We start from the raw sequence: 24,527 nt of genomic DNA, 5'->3' as shown, positions 1-24,527 counted from the left end.
TCCGGAGACAATGACGGTGAGACCCCACATGCAGTGTCGTTTCCTTATTCTCCTCAAAAGTCAAACCCAGATCTCTGATGAGGAAAACTCCTATAACCTAAAACGTCACCGTTTAATCTTGATAAACCAAAACTCAAAAGTGTCCTATTAAAAGGCTTCCCCCTCAAAGTTTTCACTTTCGCATTTCCATCACAAACTTTTCCGTTCGAGACGCGAGAGAAACGATGCCGTACTACTCGAGGCCAGGCGAAGATGACGTCCATGAATTCGACGAGTTTGATCCGACGCCGTACGGTGGCGGATACGATCTTGTCTTAACCTACGGACGTCCATTGCAACCGAGCGATGAGACTTGTTACCCTTCATCGACACCGTCCGATGGAGACTTTGATTATGCTCGGCCCCATTTCTCTTCCGGTAGCGAGCACTTTGCTTACGGCGATGAAGCTCTCCAAACTGAATACAGTAGCTACGCCCGACCCAAGCCCCGACCTGGACCCTCTTATGGTGGTGGACCTGGTGGGCATGGGGCTCAACATGAACCTGGTTATGGAAGGAGGCCTGAATATGGGCAATCTGAATCGGGTTATCGACGTAAGCCGCAGCTTGACCGACCCGGATCCGAATTTGAATCTGGTTATGGCCGAAAACCTGAATTTGAGCAGTCACCTTCACCGGATTTTGGATCCGGTTATGGCCGGAGACCCGAATATGAGCAGCCACCTACACCGGAGTTGGGTTCTGGGTATGGCCGGAGACCCGAATATGAGCAGCCACCTACATCTGAGTTTAATTCCGGGTATGGACGGAAACCCGAATATGAGCAGCCTCCTCCTGAATTTGGATCTGGGCATGGCCGGAGACCCGAGTATGGGGAACACGGATCCCAGTACGGAACTGGAAATGGCAGGAAACCCGGTTATGGGGAACACGGATCCGAATTTGTAAGGAAGCCTGCGTATGGGCAGTCCGAATCTGAATACGGGTCTGGCTATGGCCGAAAGGCAGAATATGAGGGTGGTGGACCTGAATATGGAACCGGGCACCGACGGCTGAATGAGGTCGAACATGGGTCGGGTTATGGAGATAGGACAGAGACCGAGTATGGGAGGAAGCAGAGCTATGGTGGGGAGGAGTATGGAGGAGAGAGGGGTGAGTATGAGAGGAAACAGAGTTATGGGAGATCAGAGACAAAGGAAGGAGGGTATAGGAACCCGAGTTATGGGAGGAAAGATGATGATTCGGATTCGGATGATGAAAAGAGGAAGAGTTATGGCTATGGTGGTGAAGAAGGCTATGGTCGCAAGAAATATGTGAATAGCTTTTACTTGTTTTGCTTTAATTTCAAGGAAATAATGCTGATAGCTTTAACGAACATTTTCAACTTTGTCTTTGATTGGGTTTTTTTTATGACTTTGGCTAAATGTTAGAAGATTTTTGCTTGTGATTAGTCTTTTTAGATTTGTCATTGCTTGTTGAGATTAATGCCTGTAAACTGCAAAGCTGGTGTAGATCTATATCATATGGATCTTATCATGATTTAGTATTAGATAGGATTTGCTTGAAGATATGAAATTTGCAGAACAATTAGCAGTTATCTGATTAGAGTTGGAAAGAGTTAAAATTGTTTTGATATGCCTGTCGAGGGTGGCAAACAGGAAGAGTGAAATTTTAGCATGTATGGAACTATGAATTACATAACACGGAATTTCTGTAATTGATTGTTTCCTATATAGGTGTAAGTTCTTAGTACTAAAACTTGATATTTTCTACCTTGTTTTTTCTGTTTATGTGGTTTGATATAGCTTTATAGAATTAGATCATAGAAGCAGTCTGTTCTTTTGATTTATTGTCTCAGGTCAACGTTTTCTAATGAGTTTTTGACTCTATAGAAGCTTCCATTCTGGACTTACCTTTCAATAACATAGTAAATATTGCGTTTAGAACACATTGCTATGGCTGCTTTTATTCTCTGGATGAATGTTTTATCATCTCCATTGGAAAATGAAGGATCAGCTCTTTCAAAACATGCATCAAGGCACTTCCATTGAGTAAAATTTGAAACTTTTTTGTGTGTGTGCTGTACACTTGTACTTTGAAGTCTTCTCTAATTAATTATTTCTTTTTTTATGTTTGTATGGCCACATGTTGAAACTAGGGTCTAGCAAAATTTTCGTGTTTAGTTCCTCTTAGCATGACGTTATACTAGGTGTCAAAAAATACGAAATGAATGAATATGGCTAGATGCTTTTGAAGTAACTTAAGTTTCAGAGGATTTATATTATCATATGTTGGAAATTTTGAATGGTGAGGTGAATTATGTTGTTATATCTGCACTTGTTTCTGTTTGGTTGTTTGTCTTAAAACTCATCTAATTAATCACAATTAACATAGCAGGGAGGTGACAACTCCGATGATGATGAAAAGAAGAAGCACCACCACTATAAGCACCACCACCACAGGCGTCACGATGAGGATGATGACTAATCATACTCGCAGCAACTGCAAACGGAGTCCGTGCCATAATATCTACTAAATAAAAGGTCAAGTCATGCCTCCTTTCGATGGTATCTACTACCGTTTCGGAATGCTTCATGAGTGTCAGTGTCTGTGATTGTCAATAAAATCCCCGAACATTTGGGTTACTGCAGTTGTGCTTGCTTATTATCAAATTGATGATGATAATGTAATGCCATGATGTGCTAGCTTGTAATCAACTTTATGATGATACTATAATGCCACTATTTTGATGCTTTTGGTAGTTTAGACAGCATGATTTCTTTTGATTTATCCATTGGCCGTTCAAAAGCCGGATAGCACTATTTTAAACCAAAGATTTCAGTAGGATTGCAACTTTCCGAAGTAGTGATCAGAACACTGATGTCAGAATTCCTGGTAATTATGGATAGATCAATTGATTGAAATGGAAAAAATTATATATGAAAATGAAATAGATCCAATATCATAACTACCAACTGTTACTGTTTTTTGAGAAACCTAGATCTCTTCTATAAATTATCAAATCTATTACCAAATGAACCAGTCATTAATTTTAGTTCATGTAAGTATCATAATCTGGGACTTATTTCATATAATCCTTGTGCCTTTTCAGGATTAACAATTTACAAATTTTCAACTCAAAAGATAGTCAACAAATATAATTAATTCAGCAAATTAATCAATAAAAAACAATGTTCAAACTACAGCAGATAGGAAAATTTCATAGTGTGAACTTATGCAAACTACAATTCCAGATTAATAAATAAATTAGTCTATTACATTTTGGCCTCTGAAAAGAACAATGAAGTTGTTGCGTATGAGTATCCCACAACTTGCAAACAGCAAGGTTAGAAGGAGAACAGAGCAAAGCTACAGGAGCTTCTTCCTCTCAAAAAATGTCTTCAGATGCCATATCTGCAACCCAGCCACCGACAAGCAAACCACGAGCGAAAAGAAACTAAGAGTAGCCATTTTTGAATTTGTTTCTCTATTAAGCTGCTGCATTTCTTCCTCCCTGATAAAAAAACAGATAGAGAAAAGGAAAGATTAAAATATGAAAACCTATTGGTTCTTGACATTACCTATAACCTGAGGAAAGTCAGTTTCTTTCTTTCTTAAAAGGAGAATAATAAGCCAACAAAAGAATGCTGCCTAATAGTAACATCCCTAAATGTTTCATACCTCTCACGAAGATGAAACATCTCTTCATGAATGGATGTGACAGTGTCGTATAATTTCTTCAACTCAAGTTCCGTTGTCTACCAGAAGGAAAAAAATGTCAAGTCAATAACCATGATATTCAATCCAAAACTCTCGCTGAAGATGTAGTGTGACATGTTTTTAACCATCACTATTTTCATGTTAACAGGCATCCAATGTTACAAGCAAGAACTATGACATAGCATTTACTGACTTCTTGAGGTCTCCAGACATCCATATCATATCAAAACTCACACCAGACTGGTGCACAGTACATTTATCCTTTCCTTCCCTCCTATGTTTTCAAAGCAGCTCCATACTAAGATTGGTTAATTATAATTATAGTTCGTATAAAGAGGGCAAACTAAACCATACAGAACTATGGAAGAATGTTTTGAAGACTTTCAACTGCTGGCATGTTTTCAGCTCTTTAAAATTACAGCTTTGCAAATATAGGCAGCCAAAGCCATATATAACTTTAAACAAGATTCAATAACATGATACGAAAAAAGACATGAAAGTAATATGGTATATAATTTTAGCAAAAATGATAAATGAGTTTGGTTAAAACCAAAAAATGCGTTATATGTTTGGCTTGTCAACCAAATTGTGACCTAATAATTTTTATATTTTACATGTATTAAATATGAAATAAATACACGTACGAGTTATCAGATCTAACCAAAGGTATATAACCATCAGTATGAAATTATCTATTTTGGATTTATATTAGATCAAAAACATGAAAGGTAGTCATTATATAGACAAAGAAAGTGCTACCATTGACAGGATCTACGAATCTACTTGTGTTTCCAAAAGTTGCAAAATCTAATCTAAACATTAATCAATGTACTAACCACAAACAATATGAAAATGGTTGAGGTAAATACACTTACTTCAACCTGACCTTTCTTCGCAATCATGGACCAATCCTTGGCAGCAACACCAGTTTTCCAATCAAAATCAATCGTAATCCTTACCGGAGGCTTTTGGTCAATTGTCCAAAAACAAGTAGTGTGATCACCACCCTCAACTGCAGTAAATGCAAAAGTACCTGAATCCACATGATCTCCAAGGTGATAATTGTTCCCATAAGGTGAAGTCACCTAAAAAAAAAAAACAAACACCTTGTTATCACCAAAATATATCCCATAAACTGGAAAGAAAATGACTGTTGGCAAATAAACTATTTTCAGGGACAACTGAACTTTTAAATTTGCCCATTTTTATTCTAAATTATTATCTAAATCCAACAATCCAAATTCGTTAATATATCAAACTTCCACCATAGATTCACCCAAAAAGAACGAACTTTATCTCCGAATTTTCTAAACTAAACTCAATTCCTCAAATCAATCAAAATTCAAACTCCAAAATTTCAAAAAAGAAAATAAAAGAAAATTGCTTCGGACATACCCTGACAGTGAGTTTATGAGAATCAGGCAAAGGGTAACCTTCATTTGGATTGACAATGGTGTATTTGCCAACAGTCATTGCGTTTGTATTGATGTCTTCTGAAATGCATTTGGTTTTCCCTGATTCCAACTCAAACCTCATTGATTCTCCAATGTCTATTTCCAACATTAATCCTAGGATTATCAAAACCAAACCCAGATTTAATCTAAACATTCTTGTCTAGTTAGTTAAAGAAAACTGAATCTCAGGTTTTGTTTCTTTTGCTTTGAAACTTCCGAAACTTTGGAACAGATCTGTTTCTGTTAATGTTGGCTTCAATGTACGCATGTTAATTCATGGAGTCTATGACAGCCTATTAGATTTTGCCACGTATGAAAATTGTAAAGTATAATAATAGTAATTAGAAAAATGCCGGCGCTTTACTACCGGTAAAAAATTTTTATTTTGTTATCTCTATGTATACAACTTTTTTTTTTTAAATATCTAATTAAAAAATAAAAAAGATAAACAAAAATGATATGCGAATATTTTAATTAATTTTTGTCATAAAATTTATTTAATAAAAAGAATAAATACAAAAAAAAGAGAAAAAAGTAAAAAGGTAAAAATTGGGAAATGAAAAAAAAAAAACTCAGTTCTATTTTGATACTCTATATTAATTTTAAAATATTAATTTTTTAAATTAAAATAAGAAATAACTTTATTAATACAATACATATAAATCATGTTTGATATATAAAATTATGATAGGATAAGATAATATCATATTATAAGTAAGATTAGATTAAATAATGTCGTCTTATTTTGTATTTGATGTATACAATGAATATGATAGGATAATTTATTTATGATCTTCAAAGTTTATATAATTTAAATTATTGATATAATTTTTAAAAGTATAATTAGACATATAAGTTTAATTTCATTGATTAAAAATAATGCTTTCTACTTGGGGAGAATCGAATAATCCTATGCCAATTGAATATTAAAACTCTTTGTAATCTCTATCCCTCCATTTAGATACAAATTAAACATAATATAAAATGATTATTATTCTATTTTATTAATAATTTTATGCATCAAATATGATAATATATGTATAAAATTAAATAAATAATAAAATATATATTTTTATATATATCTCGAAATAGGTAGGGATGAAGTACTTGAAATGCACTTTCGATCTGAGCTTTTTTTATAGAACTTGACCTTTCTCAAGTTAATCTCCGTTAAAAAATTTAATAAATAAATAAATAATATTTTAATCAATAATATCAAATGAATCTTACATTAAAAAATTAAAATATCAAAAGAAAAAAAATTTTTAAAATGAAAGAAGAAGAAGAAGAAAAAGTAAATTAAAAAAATAATAAAAATAATAACTTAACAAATAAAAATAGCTCTAGTATCAAGTTGATGAAATAAAAAAATTTTAAAATTTTTTGAAAAATATTTATGTTTATAAACTTGAAAGAAACAAAAAGAAAATAAGTGACAAAAAGAGAAACTGAAATCTAAAAAAAAAATTAAAATATATATAAATACGTGACGTATCCTTGATGTTTAAATGGGTTTCACGCGAAAAAGAATCAAAATCTAAAATATATTTATTAAAAATTTTAAAAAATAAATTTAGAAAGAAAAAAAAAGGGTATAAAGTAGATCCCATCCAAAAAAAGAAAAATCTTAAAAATATTTATTAAATATTAAAAAAAATGAAAAGCATGCAAGTGTCACATAACACAACTAGAGTTGGTATCGGGGCGGGGCGGGTTAGATTTTTTTTCCTCGCCTCCGACCCGAAGCCTTAGTGCTTTTACCCGATACCTGACCCGTCCCCGATCGGGGGTTTTAGTGAAAAACCCGACCCTGACCCGTTACAAATATTATTTACCCGAATAAAACCCAACCTGACCTGAATTCAGTTTATTACCAATTTAAATTTTCACATGAAAACATCATTTGTAACAGACAAACACATTTAGACCATAGAGCATAATTTAATGTGGATTTAAGTCAAATTCTAACCATAAAAATAGTCAATTTTAAATTTTCAAATGCTGTAATAGACAAATACATTTAAACCATGAAACATAATTTAATATGAATTTATAGTCAAATTCTAACTATAACTGTAGTTAAAGATACAAGTATATATTCATCCAATTACAAGAGGCATTAAGTAAACACCTACAAGACCTCACAACAGCTTTCAGTTCAAACACAACAGCTTTCAATTCAAACACAACAGCTTCCAGCTCAATCACAACAGCTTTCAACTCAAAAAATGTTGTCAGTAAGACACTTTTGGAAATATTAATATCTGATAAAAGTTTTTCTATCCAATCTTCTAAAGAACATCTTCTCTACAATAAACTAACCATTTTGAGAATATTATTATTAAAAATGTTGTATTATTCTTAAAAAATATGGAAATAAATGAAGCTCATCTTAAACATTATCAAAAGGAGAATGCACACCATTTATTGTCCACTAAATAACAGAAATGCATGATCAGTTTTTAGATTACTAATAAATAATGAGAAAAAGGCTAAAGCAGTAAAGCTGGATGTGATACACTATACAATATTTACCTAGTTCATCGGCATGACCAATAGCAATAGAAGTGTTATGTACCTTTTTTTCATATCACAATAAGTCATTTCATCATCACTAAGCTCCATATCATCATTCTCCTCTAACCACACTAGTCCTATAAAATAAAACAATAAGATGAATAAATAAATCTCATAAAATAATATATTTAAAAACAATAACATAAAAATGAATTAGTCAAAAAGAATAATATTATTTACCAAATTAGTTATCTTTTCCTTAATCTCACTCTCATCAATATCTTCATAAATAGACTTTTCTTCTAATGAAATTGACCCTACAAATGAAATAATAAAATATTAACAAATAATATATAACAACAAAATATAATAACTAACAATATGTTAAAATAAAAAATAGAATTGCATAATATGCATTACTGTACCTTTTTTTCAGCCCATAACTAATTTTGACAACATGTTAAAGCTTCTATATTTGATGATGAAGTCTGTTGCGTTGCGCATTCACCAACCTCCCTCCATACTAAAAGTAGACTCTGAAGCAACAGTAGAAATTGGTATGACATAAATATCTCTAATAATAAGTTGTAAGATCAGAAATTGAGGTCCAGTTAGTTTCCACCAATTCAATATATCAAAATTCCCTTTTCTTGGTATGACTTCTTCATCCAAATAACGATCTAACTCTGATTTTACTTTTGATTTCTTCTTTTTTTTTCTTGAAACAAAATCATCATAGTCTCCCAGATTTCCCAATTCAGTAGCACCAACACAATCTAAAGATGAAAAGCCTGAAATAGAAGGTCTTTCTTCCTTTTCTAAAGCTAATTTCTCCTCATACTCCTTAAGCAAATCCCGATATACTTGAACAATCCTTTCAATTTCAAATTCAGCATTTTCTCCATAAATCTTTTCAAAGCAATACTCCAACAACTCTGTTTTGTACCTTGGATCTAAAATTGTGGCAACACCCATTATACCATGCACATCATTTCAATATTTTTCAAATTTACCTAACATGCTCACAGTCATACATGAAATAATTCTATTGGAATGCATAATCCATTCATTCAATGCCAATCTGATTTTACAAATATTAAAAAAATAAAGATTTGCAGTAGCATATTTTATGCCAGAAAAACCTTCAGTGATATATAAAATAATTTCAACTTCTCACAAACCTCAATTGCAATGATCCAATCATTTTCAGTTGACAAGTATTTATATAAAGGATCACCATGTAATTGCACACAACAAGGAAAAACATTTTTATAAAACAAAGCTGTTCGAAGCATCAAGTAAGTAGAGTTCCATCTTGTTTTGACATCAACACATAACTTTTTTAAAGTTAGAATACGCAATTGACGTGCTGCTTCTTCAAATTTTTCCCACCTCTTTGGTGTAGCACCTTAAAAAAAGACACTATCACGAATTCTTTCAATTCCATCTTCAATCATACTCAATCCATCTTTCATAATCAAATGCAAGATGTGTGCATAACAACGCATATGAAAAAAAGTCCTATTAAGCAAAAGTGCACAACAACCAATTCTATCAATTAACAACTCAATAACACCATCATTTACACTACAATTATCCACTATAATAGATAAAAGTTTTCTATCAATATTTCAATCTAAGAAACATTTCATCAAACTTGAAGCAATGACCTCTTTCGTATGTGGAGTTGGCACATATTCAAACCTAATTAAATAATCAATTATTTACACTAATTTAATAATTAATTCAATAGTAATAATTACTTAATAAAAAAATAAATACTATTAAAATAAGATAATTTAATAAAATGTACCTGATGATGCGTTTTTGTAAGTTCATTGATTATCGATGTAATGAGCAGTGACAGCCATGTATCCTCTTTTTTGGTGATTAGCAGTCAACATATCAGTGGTAATAGCAATTCTTCCTTCATTAGCTTCTAATTTGGATATTGTTTTTGCCTTTTCTTCTTTGAAAATCTTCAAAATATCATTCTTTATAGTATTTCGAAAAGACATAGCAAACAAAGGTTGAAGACTGTAAGAATACTTTTTAAATTACATATGATCAACCATTGATAAGGGATATTCGTGCATGATTATCATGTTGGCAGGCTCCATCCTTGTGACATTTTGATCAAAGAAAAAGTTTTTTAGTGTTACTTTTTAATCTGCCTTTTTTTTTATTTGCTAGCAGCACTTGTTGACGAATATCCATTTGAAATCACTTGTTGCACCTCTCTGAATGATCACGCAAATGACTTGTTCCATTCTTAAAAGCATCACCAAGTTTTTTCTTACAATAATTGTATATTGCCTTCCATTCATTATTGATCTTCTCTTTTTTAAAATGTTTCCATACTTCTGATTTTAGCTTACTTGAGTTATACCCACTATCATCAACTTCAGCACCATCGTTAGTCACACTTAGTGATGGAGTTGTATTTTCATCAGATGTTGGAATGGGAGTTTGCTGAATTGGTGATTGATGTGAGGTAGAAGTAAAAGATGTTGGGGAACATGAATTATCTCCCAAATTAGATATTTCACCTTTATTCATAAAAAAAAAAAAATTAGAGTTAATTCTACTTAAACAATTAAAAAACAAACTTAGAATCTAAGTAACAAAAAAATTAGAAAAGTTCATTCCATAAAAAAAAAAAGTAAAAGATAATCCTACCATGTACAACTTAGCATGCATCTTTAGGTTGTTCACTTAACATGCAACTTTAGCCAAATAAAGAGGCTAATTAACATATAAAACAAGTTAAAATATTTTCATTTGTCTTCACTAATGTAAGAGAATTAGATTTCTACAAGTAGGATATTTCTAAAAGGCATAAATGGTTTAGGATTGTATATTGATAAATGTGCATGTAATGAATGAATTTCAAAGCTTAAATGGCCTTTATTGAATACAACGATTGCTGCACAGAAACATGCTCTTTTTCCTACAATTAAGGTCATAGTAAATTTGTGTGTCAACACTAAGAGAAAAGATCACCCTCACTTTTTTTAGTAGTAATAGACAGCTAATGGCTAATCGAAGAATTGAAGAAGAAGACAAAAACCAACATCGTATGTTAGGCGAGTGAACAATACTCTCCAATCACAACCCAACACCCAGTGGCTCGTCCTTGCAGCTTTTTTGTCCTAAAATATCATATATGATCGAAAAACGACCTCTCAACACCTCACCTTCGAAGTGTTATTCACGCATTCAACACCGTGTATGAGAGTTCCCTCTCTCTTATGCTGACAACACTCATTAAACTTATTGCTTAATTAATAAAAATAAATATAAAAAACCTGACCTTTTTTCCTCCTAATTCTACCCTAAACCCACTCCAAACAAGCATCATAACACCCTCACACTGGCAAAACCCACGTGGAAGGTTTTGATTGGTTTGTAAAGGGGAAGGATCGAGAGGGTGAAAGTAGAGGATAAAGAGAAAGATAGTGAAAGAATTGTGTTTTCTCTTCATAATCTCTTTGTTGGCTGTTGGCAGTAAATGAGAAAGCTTTGGTGCTTTTTTCAAGGGAAAGACAGAATGGTTGAGAGTTTTTAGAAGAGGAAATATATAAATAAATACATATAAGAGAGAGATATATATGAAGGGCATAGAGGAAGAAGAGAGTGGAGAAGAGGAGGTGTTAAGGTCAAGCTTGACGATGAAGGTGGCAGCGGCTAAACAGTTTACTGAGAATCATTATAGAGCTCAAATGAAGAATATTCAAGAACGTAAAGAAAGGTACTATTTTTACTTATTCTTTAAAAAAAGCTTTTAAATTTTTTTGCATTATTTATTATTTTTGTTTGGTTACGGAGAAACTAAAAAAGAAAAAGATAGAATTTTTTACTTTTAGGTTAGTGCATTTTTTGGTGGAATAAATGAACTTTGTAGTCAACTGAACCTAACTTCAATTTTTTTTTCTTTTAAATTTTATTTTTTGGTTTTGAGCTGATTAGTCTGGTGCTTGTTTTCTGTGTGGCTTAGTTCCATTTTTTCTATCACTGTTTGAGGAGTGGATAAATGTCAAATTAGGTTTCTTTAATAGAAAGTGGAGCATTTAATAGGAGTAATTGAACTGCTTCCCCAAATCAGGTGATTTTTTAAAACTGGGAATTCAGAGTATCAAGAAAGATTTTTGTGTATTTTTCCTTGCTTTTCTAACCAATTAAATATAGTGGTTTATTAAATCTGATCTGGTGCATGATTTAGTTATCAATGCAAAGTTGCTCCTGTTGGAAGTAATTATTAACTGTCTTTTATTGTTTTCTACAAGTTGGCATGATCTAAGCATTTCTTTGTATACTAAAATTTTCTAGTTCTAGGTCATAGAATTTCTTTTTCTATTACTTTTTCTCTGGAATCCCAACCCCCCTTCCCCCTATAAAAAACCCACAACAACATAACAAAGGGAGATCCTATTACTTGTGTTCTTAGGAAAGTGGAACAAAAGAACAATGAAGTTAAAAGCAAAGTTTTTTGTTTGAAAAATGATGGAAATTTTGTGACTAATCTAATATTTCATGTTTTCTTATTGGCCTTGCCGTTGTGTATATGTGATTTGTCATGAGATACACAATGATTGGTTCTTTTACATATTGGTTGGATATTTAAGACATCTTGTTTATATGTAATTTTATATGTTATCAAAACAGAGGAAGAGCAAGTTGGCTAGCCAAAATAGTGAAAAACTGCATCAGGAATTCGAGTTTTTGAGGAATGAGTTTGAGATGACAGTTTAAAGATTGGATAAGCAAAAGGCTCAACATGACCAAGAGGTAAAAAATCTAACGTTTCAAAAAGAAAAGGTAAAGAGGCTAACATTAAATATACTAATAAGAAATCAAGTTACTGTATTATTTGCTCATTTTGGAATGAAAATACTTGAAATTCTATGCAACATGATCTATTATTTGTTTAATTATAGTTATTCTTTTCCTTTTCTTAATGACAAGTTAAACTGTCGCATTAACTCTCTTGCAGTCGAAAGCTCCAAGCTCTATAAACAGTGACTAAGCACTGATTGTACAGCTTGATATTTGAAAAAAGAGTTGGATGAAAAGGTGGATGAATTGCAATGTTGGATAACTTAAATCAAACTCTTATACTTAAAGAGTGTATGAGTAACCTTGAGTTACAACATGCTCTCAAAGAATTGATAAATATAAGAGTTCATCTTATTCAGAAAAATGCTGACCCACTTTATTTGCCTTATGTCAAATTTTGATTACACCAAATTATTGATGAACTGATTTCATGTTACTGGAATATAGAGTTTTCATGTTACTGGAATAAAGTTGGGATTATTGCACCACTGCAGATGGTTAGATCTACTTTGTCTATTTTTTTAGCCCTTAAAGTTAAGTTATACATATATGTACTTGTATGTGTGATTGCATTATCTTTTAAAGGAAAATATATATTCTTTTTAATCTAAAAGTGAACTTGAAGAGATTTTTTGTTTGAATATGAGATTTAAACATATACTTCAAGTTCATTGACGAATTTTGTACCTAATACCTCTAAAAAAATTAATAAATTATCAATGTTCTCTTCACTGCATCAGGTTGCCAAGGTTGAGGAGTCAAAGATGATAAAGCCTATAAAGGATAGAGAATGGAAGCCAAGGAAGATATGTTCTATGCGGAGGATTTAAAGCCAATGAAGGATGCAGAGCTGAAGCTAAAGAATGATGTTAATATTGAGGACTTAAAATTAATAAAAGGCATAGAGCTGAAGAATGATGTAATGTTCAGGACTTAAAATTAGCAAAAGATAGTGAGCTGAAGCTAAAGAATAATAATTTCAATAGCAATGAGTCAAATGTAGAATCAAAGCCAGTGGAGGATATTCTTGATACTAAGGAATTGAAGTCAGTGAAGGAAAAGGAGTTCAATGCATTGAAAGATCGCGAGGTGAAAACATTGAAGACTATAAAGGAGATAAAGTTTGCTAAAGATGTGGAGGAAATGAAATCAAAACTAAATAACCTTGAATCTAAGCTAGCCGATTTAAGTTTATTTATATGACAAAGAATGATGCTTAATACTGTCAGTTAAAAAATAAAGTTGAATTATATTTTGCCATCATTAATTCACATATGCTGTCATGCCATACTATAAAATTTCAGTAACACCATAGGTAATTTCCTTTTTAGGCTAAAGCTACCATTTCAAAACTGATAAAGAAGAAGACGTTAAGCACTTAAGAAAGAAAAATCTTACAAGAAGAACTAGTAAGTTTTCTGTCTATGCATTTTTCTTATAGGTCCTTGTTATATGTTTCTTATCACGTGTTCAGTCATGGACAGTCCACATCAAATGCCTTAAGACACTTGATAACAGAAGCAAGCTCAACAACCACACTTGCCTGCAACACTTGTAGATAATTTCTAACAAATTCCCCTAGTTTTGACTTAAGAATTCCAATTTTTTTCAAGTAACCTAAGATAGGTATCATGTTTTTACGCACACTACAACCATTCATTAAAGGGTATTCATTTGATATCATAACAGTTAATCCAAGTCTCTGTAAAAACTCAACATGCTCAACATAAGCTTAACAGTAGAAGGTAATTCTAGATTCTCTAATTCATTATAAATTATTCCTAAGGTTTTAAATGAAAATGAAGAGATTGATTTACTGGTAAAAAAAAATTTGATACTTGTAAATAAAATCTATAAAAGAGATGACTTTGACTTACCTCAAAACTGTTGTCTGCTGGTAGCCTGGCACTAATGGAGATTACTTAAAGGAAGGCTCCGCTGTTGCAATTTTTGTTTCTTAGAAGAGGAAATGATCGTTCATAGGTACAAATGGTTGGTCGACCCGTCTATCTTTCTGTCCTATTGACTTTCCTCTTTCTGGCTTGATGGCTTTTTTTGCTGAAATAGAGGAAAGATTTGAAGGAAGAAAGCTAAATAGATGAAAGTTAAATGGATGAAAACAGGTGGGATGGCTGAAATTGGATAGGTGGATGAGAAATTTTAAAGAGATCGGAAGAGATGAGAAGGATGGGACGGATGAAAAACAAGAACACTGAAAGAAATCAAAACGCAGAAACCCTAAAAAAAAATTACATATATATTAAGGGTATTTTAGTAAATATCTCGGGTCGGGTTTCATATAAACCCGACCCCGACCTGAAACCGATATTTCAAAAAATAAATTCGACCCGACCCGATCTGAAACCCGTTTTTTCAAGAAAAAAACCTGACCCTAAATGATCGGGTCGGGTCGAAACCCGACGGTTTCGGGTTAATTTGCCGACCTTAAACACAACTTAGAGGGATCGTACATAGAAAAATAAAAAAAAAAAGAAAAAATTTAAAAAAAGAAAAAAAATCAAGGATCATCACGTGATACCCCAGTTAAATTTTGTATATGAATAATATTTTTTTAATAGATGAATTTAAAAATAAAAAAAATACTTAGTAAAATAGATCCTAAAAAAATTGAATTTTTAAAAATTTATTTATAAAATTTTTAAAAGGAATTGAAAAAAAAATTAAAAAAAATACAAAAACAAAAAAAAGGAGATTGTGCCATGTGAGACATTGTAGTGAGGAGAAGGGTGCCATGCATTAACAAAATTAAATGTATAGATAATAGAAGTGAGTTTTATTTTTAATGCAGTTCCTATTTCTTGTATTGTAAACTGTATTTCTACTTTGTTTGTAAATTTTGGCGTTTTATTTTTTATTTTTTGAATTATTTAAAATTTTAAAATCCCAAACTTTGAAAGCATTCATTTTTGGACATTGTCACTGAAATTTTAAACTCCATCAAGGAATTAGAAGACTAGTGCATATCTCGATAAAATACATTTAAAAAATATTAATAAATTAATACAATAAAAAAACACATAAAATTTTTTAACTCCGTTTGTAAAGTTTAAAAAATCTACCAAAGTAAACCAAATAATAATCCTAAATTTGTTTAAATTACTTGCATGACATGACATGTAGCAAAAGCTTCTACCATAACATTTACTTGAATGAAGGTAAAAGGGGAAAGACCCAACTTCAAAACAACAGCAGCAACAAAACCAAGGCTTTGAAATACAAACTCAATCTTGATATAAATATTTCATCAGAATGTTTGTATCTCAAAGCCTTGTTTCTTGCTACTGTTATATATATCCTGACCTGCATTTTATTTTTCCTAGGTACAATAAGATAACAGAAAGGAAAATGAAGGTTGGTTTTATGGCTCAGATGTTGGCAGCCTGTGTTTATGTTGAGAAACTGAGAACATAGCATTTATAGAGTTGGAGAAATGGTGAGTTGGGTAAGTGATGGACACTATTACAACATCATGAGTAACTGTATACTAAGTTATGACGACATTTTTACTTCCAGAAAATGACTTCAAAGACAAAGTTAAGCTGAAACTGGCAAATAAAAGCTTTAATTTTTAGATAGTTCAATTTGAAAGTTTGATTAACATCAATGCATGAAAACAATGAGGGATAGAAAGAATTGCAAAGATTTTTTTTGGTTGAATTATAAGAGGTTACTTATGCTTTGTTCAATTACGTCGAATTTAATGAATTTATAAAAGGTCTTCTTTTTGTAATGTCAACATTAAATAACACTCTCACATTACACCTGTTTTTGGTTGTCCATCATCATGGAGTGGTTCCAATAAACATCATGGATGCTAATTTCTTGCACACTGCTTCAGAACTATGGACCAAAGCCATCATTTTCATGCTCTAGATTTATCGTACAGGTTCTGGAAAATTGAGTTGTTGTATTTTCAGCTTCTACACGTTTGGTGATTCTCAAATCTTACCCACAAGCTGTCTTTTTCCACCACTAAAACTGTATCTAAGCAATTAAAACTTGGGTTAATTACATATTTGATATCCAAAACTATTATGAAATTATTGATTTTATAACAGAAAAAACAGGTTAAACTCTTCCAAAATTATTGCTGAAAATGCATGGTTACAAAGTAAGACTTACCAAAAATCAATTATACAACAAAAAGCATGTGGGCATTGGGCTACTGCAACTTGTGGATGTTTCCATGGATCATGGAATAAAATAATACAAGTAGTCTACACAGGAAAATCTAAGTATCTAACTGATATAAACTCATTAATGTTTTAAACTCGAAACTTATCTAAGTTGATTTATGTAATAGGTTTAAAATTCGAATTTCAATACTTATAATACTTTTTTTTATTCTCAGACGGTGACTACTTTGCGTAAAAAAAAGAAAAAAAACTCATCAGGCGTTCAAGAGGAAGAGGAGAAACAGACTTTAATAATACTTTCGAGAGTTGGTCTGCCAATTCAATGGTGACTCGTTGACCACCATATAGTAATTTTTCTAACTTGTTGCTGCATCAATTATTTTCCTATTTATTTTGGGTTATTGGGCATATTTCAGGCGTTGAGGATGTTGGAGTTGAGCATACAGTGATTGCAACTATCCCTGAAATGAATCAAGGCTTAGCAAGAGCCTGAATGCGCTCAACAACACAAAAATGCTTTAAATTTTTAATTGGTGAGAATACTCCTTGTCTCCCTTTGATAGGAAAAGAAAAATTTTAATCTAATAATTTAGCTATATAATTTTTTATTATAAATATTAATAAGATTTATTTAATTTATAAATAAAAAAACTTTATTTACATTGAAAAACTTTCATTTAAATTTATTTATGCTATAAATAAGAAAGAGTTAAAGTCATTTTTTTCTATCAAAATTTTTATTTTACATTAACATTAAAAATAATCAATTTTATATTAATTTGATATATGCGCATGGGACAAACTTCACTTATTAACATACATTTTATTAATTTCATTTATTCGTACAATATATAACTATATATTCAATATATAATTATTTAAAATTTCTTTTTCTTTCATATATTTTGTAAAGAACAAATTTTGCATGTTAGTGTAGATTTTGATAATAAAAACTTTATTAATTTTGATTGTTTATAGAATATATAACTTTATCTTTATTATAGAATATTTTTAAAATATATAAGTTTTCACATGCAACAATTGTTTATTAAGAAAATTTATTAAGCAATTTAATAAGGATTAATGTTATTATCAGAAAGAGCAAATGTTTTCCAATATCTTCAACTGCTTAGCCTAATGGTCAAGACAGCCTTAAGAAAACATTAAGACTAGGGTTCGACCTCAGCCTTCTTTCCTCCCTCTTATTATAGGGCTCTATCCCCTTGAATGACCACAAAAAAAAATGTTTCCCAATGAAGGCTCTAATATATCTATATAATGACATCAAAAACGGGGTAAACTCATCAAAATTATTGATGAAAATGACATTACCATATTATTAAACAAAACAAGACTTACCCACAGTCAATTATACAACAAAACAGTATGGGGATATATATATTAGGCAACTGCAACTTGTAAAATTTTTTTACTTCATGTTTTTGGAATATAAAAATAAGGCAAGTTAGCTATACAGGATATTTCATATGTCCAAGAGGCATAATTAGTTTACAAATTCAATTTTATGAAGTCCTCAAAGTCCTTCATGTTTGACACCTTTTGAACTCCTCAATGTCTTCCTTATTCAAAAGGATATGATACTTTAATTATTAAAATTAATATAAAAAAGCTTATAAACACATAATGTATTCGTATTAGATATATACCCGTGTCTGATATTATATCTCGAGTCTATGTAACATACCTCAAAATGATAATTGAGAGTGCGATAAATATTTCGTCGTCATCAAAAGAAATGTATTGTATTAAGTTTCTTTTTTCGGTTTTTTTCCACCATCAAAATGGGTTATAGAAGGATCTCAGAAAGAAAACATTGTGTGTAGGGCAACAATGATCAGGACAAGTGCTGGTGAGATCTTTCTTATTATCCGAACAAGTCTCATCTGAAAGTCAGATTTTGAAAACAAAGAAAAGGGTTGGACTCAAGAATGTAATGTCAAAACCATACAAGAAAAACAAGTTAATTAGGCCTTACTCTTCATCAAGAAACCAAGTCATAATCCATCAATTAAATTCTTTCATTATTTGAACTCATGTTCATATTATATATTCTTTAGTAAGCAGAAATTTTCAGCTTTTTTTTTTTTTTTGCAACTTGATAATATTAAAGGGTCTATAAGATTATGACCTGAAATTGAATTGTTCAAAGGTGACTTAATGACTGTTGAGCAGTATCTATCTTGATACATAACAAAGACAAAAATAAAGCGTATTGTTGGTAGCTTTTCCCATGTAATAAGGTGCGATTCCAAGATTATGTAAAAAATTTTTGGGTAACTTTATTATGTAAATCCCAATGGATTTAAAATATATATATCTATTGTTGGTAGTTTTTCCTATATATTTATTTTAATTAGTTCATTCATTAATGTGAACATTTTCAAAGGGGTTTGATACGAATAAGTTCGGAAATTCATCTTTCTTTGGAAAATCTAATAAGTATTTTTTTTTTTTTTTTGATAATTGAGATTGTCCGATATTGAACTTTAATCATTGAAATTAAGAGTTTCATTATTTTATCAATAACCTACGGGACTATTAATTTACTTTAATTACAGCCGTAACTCAAGGACATGTGCTTGATTAATTTTCTTGACCAAAATAACTACAATTAAAAATGGAATGCCATGAACAAGATTGATTTAAAAATAAATAAAATGGGTCTTTGATGCCATTCTTAATTTCATTACTTATTATTCTAGTAATTGAGATTATGTAGGAGAAATGGCCATCACAACATTAAAAAAAGAAGCAAGTAAGAAAGATGATAGAGCATAGCTTGGAAAATGGAATTCCTATATATATATATATAACTTATGGACTCAAAACTCATAAAATCTTTGTAATTCTGTTCAATTTTCTTTTTTTTTTTTTTAATCTTTGGGTTCTTTTTGAGTTTGTTTAGGGTGGAAGAAGATGAAGTTTGGGAAAGAATTTGCAGCACAAATGGTGCAAGAATAGCAAGAAGCATACATTGATTACAGTAAACTCAAGTCAATTTTGAAAGATATCTTGAGGTTCAAGCAACAGACCAAGGCACCGTCACCAATGGCAGCAACGCCAAAAGGATCATTGAAGAGAAGGGTAGCACTTTACAGTGCATTTGATGGACTAACAAACCGGTATCAGGTTCCCCAAGGAAGAACAACGAAGATGAGGTGATATTAGTAAATGCAGTACAAGAAGGAGAAAGAGAAGGGGATTACCACACCAAGTTTCTTATGTCAAGTGAACAAGGTGGTGAGTGCGAGGTAGTTTTCTTTAGGAGGCTTGACGATGAGTTCAACAAGGTGATTAAGTTTTACAAGAATAAAGTTGAAGAAGTGATGGTGGAGGCCGATGAGTTGAGTAAGCAAATGAATGCCTTGATTGCTCTTAGGATTAAGGTTGATAATCCATTTGTTGGAGGAACTGATATGGTCAATCTTGCTGCTAATGGATTTTCTTCCACTTCTTCATCAGTTGGTCATCCCACCAATGGTGGAAGGCAGGGTAAGAACCTGAAATCTGATAAATTGAACAGATCCAGTTTCCTATAACAAAAAAATACCTTTTGGTTTTTCTTCTGATGTGATCTGAAAGTTTCAATTTTGGGTTTTTTTTGTTATGTGTAAGATGGACAAGGATGGATGTTATCCAAGAAGTTGAGATGAGCGGTGAAGGAATATCAGAGGAAGAAATGAATGAAGGTAATGGTAGACTCGGTGGAGGGGAAGCTAATAATTTAAAGGGCTTTAGACCAGCTCTTTTGGACGTCTTGGATCATGCAAAGATCAAAGTTGAGCTTGAAACTCCTAGATCAACACTCAAAGGTGTCATCAAAAGTTCAAAATCAGACTTGTCATTCAGGAGGCAAGAGCTTAGGAAAGCAGAAGAAAAAAATGACCAAGGCTTTTGTTGAATTCTACAGAAAGCTTAGGCTTTTGATAAGTTACTGGTAATTGACATGGCTTCCTCCTTTTTCCTTAGAACTATAAACAAATGAATATCTTTTATTGGCTTTATAGCTGATCATATGTGTATTTGATTTATCAGCTTCCTAAATCAGTTGGCCTTTTCCAAGATCATGAAGAAATATGACAAGGTCTGTCATTTTCATTTTCTGCGTCATAATCAATTAAAACCAGAATGTTCTTGGCTCATTTGTACTAATTTATAATAGCGCAGATCACATCACGAAATGCATCAAAAGCTTACTTACAGATGGTGGACAAATCTTATCTTGGCAGGTTTGATGAGGTTAGAAATAGCTAACAGAACTCTGTTTATGTCAGTTAAATGAATTCCCCCCCTCCCTTTTTTTCTTGTTCAAAGAGGCCACAGCTTGAGGATGGGGAAAAGGGCTGCAGGTGCTGGAATTTGAACCCCAGACCGCGACTGCATGAACCACTGAGCTAAGTTCCGGGTTCTAAATGAATTTCACTTTGTCACTAACTTTGTTCTTACCCCCTTTTTTCTTGACAGGTTACTAAGATCATGGAAAGGGTAGAATATCTATGTTAAACACTTTGCAAATGGAAATCACAGAAAAGGAATGAAAACTCTAAGACCACAAGCTAAAAAAGAAAGACATAGAATTACATTTTTCTTTGGTAAAGACTTTGTGTAATCATAAAAGCACAATTACTTTTAATCATCTCTTTGTCCACAAAAAAAAAAGGTTTCTTAGAGCTCTTCAATCTCCATAGTCCATCCCAATTCCTTGTTTTTAACAGACAATTTCTCTTCACTTTGCAGGCTTCTTTTCCGGTTGCTCAATTGCACTTATAGTGGCGATTATTGTGAATATACGTACAAGAGATCCCCTTGACAGTAAGGGACGTGATCATTACATGATCACCATATTTCCACTTTGCAGGTAAAGTCAACCAAATGTAAATTTCCTTCAACATTCTTGATTCTTAGTAATTTTTTGTTGAGGCAGTCATTTTGCAAATCCAAATCCAATGATTGTTTTAATGATTCTGCTGCATCATTTTGCAGTTTGTTTGGTTACATTCTTCTTCACATGATCATGTATTCCGGAATATATTCTTTTGGAAGCGATATTGAGTCAACTTTTCATTTATATTTGGTTTCAAGCAAGGAACAGAGCTGGTATTTAGAGAAGTACTTCTTCTTAGTTCTGGTCTTTCTCTGCTTGCATTAGCTGGTGTTTTTTCAGATTTGGATATGGAGATTGACCCAAGAACAAAAGGCTTCAAAACTGAACTAATCCCCTTGTTCCTGCTCATTGTAAGTCTTATATAGAACACATTTCTCTACTACAATTTTCTCATTGAAATGCTATTTCAAGATGAACTTCTGAATGAAAAACATTTGCCTGTCATGCTCACTGGTGTACCTGTATTGCAGGCTGTGCTTTCAATAACATTCTGCCCTTTCAATATCATATGTCGTTCAAGTCGATTCTTTCTTATCAGAAGTGCATGTCACTGTATTTATGCACCTCTTTACAAGGTAGCAAACTAAAAAAAAAATTGTAAATTTATATTCACTGATATATAAGGAAAGTCATGTAATAAGAGTGATATTCATCTTCATTTATCATCATGTAGGTCACCCTCCCTGATTTCTTCTTGGCAGAACAACTTACCAGCCAGGTTCGACATTCAGGCCAACAATCTATAAATAGTATTGTAACTTCAACCTGGTTTGTTTTCTGATCAATACTCATTGACGTTTCATACCAGGTTCAAGCATTTAGAAGTTTGGAGTTCTCCATTTGCTACTATGGTTGGGGAAACTTTAGGGAGAGATTGAACAATTGTGAGAAGAGTGAAATTTATAAAGTGGTTTACCAAGTTGTAGCCATTATTCCTTATTGGCGCATTTTTGTTCAGGTAATTACTGACAATGCACATATCTATCGGCATAAATAAATCAAAACATAACATGATTTGTTCATTAATTAATGAATTCCAAAACATTGTTCATGATTATTTGTTAAATTTAATAAACGAATATAAAAAAACAAAAACTAAACATTTTCACAAATTGTTTGTCAAACATTCTGTTCGTTACAATACATCTTATGCAGCAATGAAACTGTATTTTCATCAATTAATTATTTCCAGTTGCATGTCAAATTGCCATTTCATTTCAGGATTTTCTTTAATGCTTTGTTTCATCTTTATTATATAGTGCCTTAGGCGCTTGTTTTAAGCAAAAGATGTAGCACATGCTCTTAATGGTCTGAAATACTTCTCAACAATTGCTGCGGTTGCCATTAGGACCACTTATGAATTCCAAGTGCAGAAAACTACTGCTTGGCTGGTCTTGGCCGCAGTAACCAACAATGATTAATATATATTGGGACATTGTTGTAGATTGCGAACTTCTTAGAAGAAATTCAAGAAACCCTTGGCTGAGAGATAAGCTAATTCTACCCCACAAGGGAATTTATTTTGTAGCCATGGTAATAAGTCTCATGCCATTAATTTCTCCTGTTATCCATACCTTTCATTTTCCATTTTGGTTGGTGATGGGCTGTGGAAGATGCAAATGCATCCGCTACTGGTGATGGAACTTGTAGGGGTGTCAACAGTTTGAAACAACTGACCTTCTTTGATTGGTGTAAAATTGCAGGTGTTGAACTGTCTATTAAGACTTGCTTGGATGCAGTATTCAAACTGTATTTTTCCTGCTTAAGACAGCCTTGATTGCTGTAGTTGCTAGCTTGGAGTCGCCGTGGCATTTGGAATTTCTTCAGGTATTTTTGAACTCTTGTAGTTAGTTCTCAGTTCTCTCTTACTATATTCTACGGTAAAAGAAAAAATCGGAAAATTAGGTAATAATATGAGTTAAAGAGTCCATGTGCTCCTTGAAACCATATCAATGAATATTTGTTTTTTAGTACAAAAAAAGTTACAAACTTAGGATAGGGGAAGGGATTACAAGTACCATGATTGACCTGCTGGATGTCACCTATTAATAGTGATTGCATGAATCAACTGACTTAAGTTTCAGATTCTGTATTTTGTATCTTTCTTAACATTGAAGTCAACATTGGGCAAAAAAAAAATTTTTTTTTCATTTATGGGGCCATGAAAGGGCTAAGGACTTGAGGTAGGAGAGCTAGATTATCAAAAAATCAAGTGTTCGTTGCAGTTATTACAGATTCTTGTTATCTGGTGGGAATCTATGTTCTGAGGTTTAACCTTTACCTAGAATCGAGGTAAAAGAAGTTCCCCAACAAGCCAAGTAAAACATTGTTTCCAGAGTTATTTTACTTGAGAGTTACAGTTTCATGTTTATTTAGATTGCTATGCCTAACATTGCTCGACATCAAAATTTTTTCCTCTCTGCCTTGATGCAATCATGTGCATGAGTTAGTTTCACATTTCATCGGCTTTCGGCTTTTGACTTTTCCTTTTAGGCCACAATGTGCATGAGTTAGTTTTACTTCACATTATATCAGCTTTTGTCTTCTGAACATTGTTTAAGTGCTTCCGTTAAATTAAATCATATAATTATTTTTAAAAAATAACATCTAATCGATTTGAAATTCAAATCTCAACACTTATAATTTTTTTTTTATATCTAGATTGCAGCCTCTTTTCCAAAATAATAATAATAATAATAATTCAATAACATGATTTTCAATTGATCAGGTTGGAGAATGAGCATTTGAACAATGTGGGCAAGTACCGAGCATTCAAAACAGTACCCTTGCCTTTTTACTACGATTACTATGGATACGGGTTTATAAACATTCACTGCACAGGACAAATGATAGAAGATTGGGTTTTTTTCCTACAAATTCAATGAAAATTTCATTCTAGATTACTTACTATCTTTTGTAATTCTTTATATTGTAAAT

General features: G+C 32.1%; 2 protein-coding genes and 1 pseudogene across 3 annotated transcripts; 2 read left to right on the top strand and 1 right to left on the bottom strand.

The window, feature by feature from the left end:
- Positions 1 to 180: 180 nt before the first annotated feature.
- Positions 181 to 2,766, top strand: LOC111316710 (uncharacterized). 2 transcript variants are annotated; one of them, XM_022918783.2, is made up of 2 exons: positions 181 to 1,313; positions 2,398 to 2,766. In XM_022918783.2, exons 1-2 carry the CDS (start codon positions 225 to 227, stop codon positions 2,485 to 2,487), a joined length of 1,179 nt encoding a protein of 392 aa, XP_022774518.2. In that variant the 5' UTR covers positions 181 to 224; the 3' UTR covers positions 2,488 to 2,766. The 2 variants fall into 2 exon arrangements, with proteins under 2 accessions (XP_022774518.2, XP_022774516.2); XM_022918781.2 differs by having other exon boundaries at positions 2,395 to 2,766.
- Positions 2,767 to 3,147: 381 nt separating this feature from the next.
- On the bottom strand, positions 3,148 to 5,422 carry LOC111315990 (transmembrane emp24 domain-containing protein p24delta9-like). The gene is made up of 4 exons (XM_022918007.2): positions 5,116 to 5,422; positions 4,596 to 4,805; positions 3,682 to 3,758; positions 3,148 to 3,514 (listed from the first exon to the last, which is right to left on the bottom strand). Exons 1-4 carry the CDS (start codon positions 5,326 to 5,328, stop codon positions 3,370 to 3,372), a joined length of 645 nt encoding a protein of 214 aa, XP_022773742.1. The 5' UTR covers positions 5,329 to 5,422; the 3' UTR covers positions 3,148 to 3,369.
- A 14,199-nt stretch (positions 5,423 to 19,621) lies between these two features.
- On the top strand, positions 19,622 to 24,475 carry LOC111316308 (phosphate transporter PHO1 homolog 9-like; annotated as a pseudogene).
- Positions 24,476 to 24,527: the final 52 nt, after the last annotated feature.

Source organism: Durio zibethinus, chromosome 24 (assembly GCF_047325235.1).
Source record: "Durio zibethinus cultivar Kanyao isolate XHJ-2024 chromosome 24, ASM4732523v1, whole genome shotgun sequence".
NCBI lineage: Eukaryota > Viridiplantae > Streptophyta > Magnoliopsida > Malvales > Malvaceae > Durio > Durio zibethinus.
Note: the sequence above shows the minus strand (reverse complement) of the source record. Positions and strands in the feature narration are given on the sequence as shown.

Coding starts and splice junctions, on each gene's coding strand:
- LOC111316710 (XM_022918781.2), top strand. CDS start 225: ATGCCGTACTACTCGAGGCCAGGCGAAGATGACGTCCATGAATTCGAC. Junction 1,314..2,394: donor GCTATGGTCGCAAGAAATAT/GTGAATAGCTTT, acceptor CAATTAACATAG/CAGGGAGGTGACAACTCCGA.
- LOC111315990 (XM_022918007.2), bottom strand. CDS start 5,328: ATGTTTAGATTAAATCTGGGTTTGGTTTTGATAATCCTAGGATTAATG. Junction 4,806..5,115: donor CTCATAAACTCACTGTCAGG/GTATGTCCGAAG, acceptor TTTTTTTTTTAG/GTGACTTCACCTTATGGGAA. Junction 3,759..4,595: donor CGAAGAAAGGTCAGGTTGAA/GTAAGTGTATTT, acceptor TCCTTCTGGTAG/ACAACGGAACTTGAGTTGAA.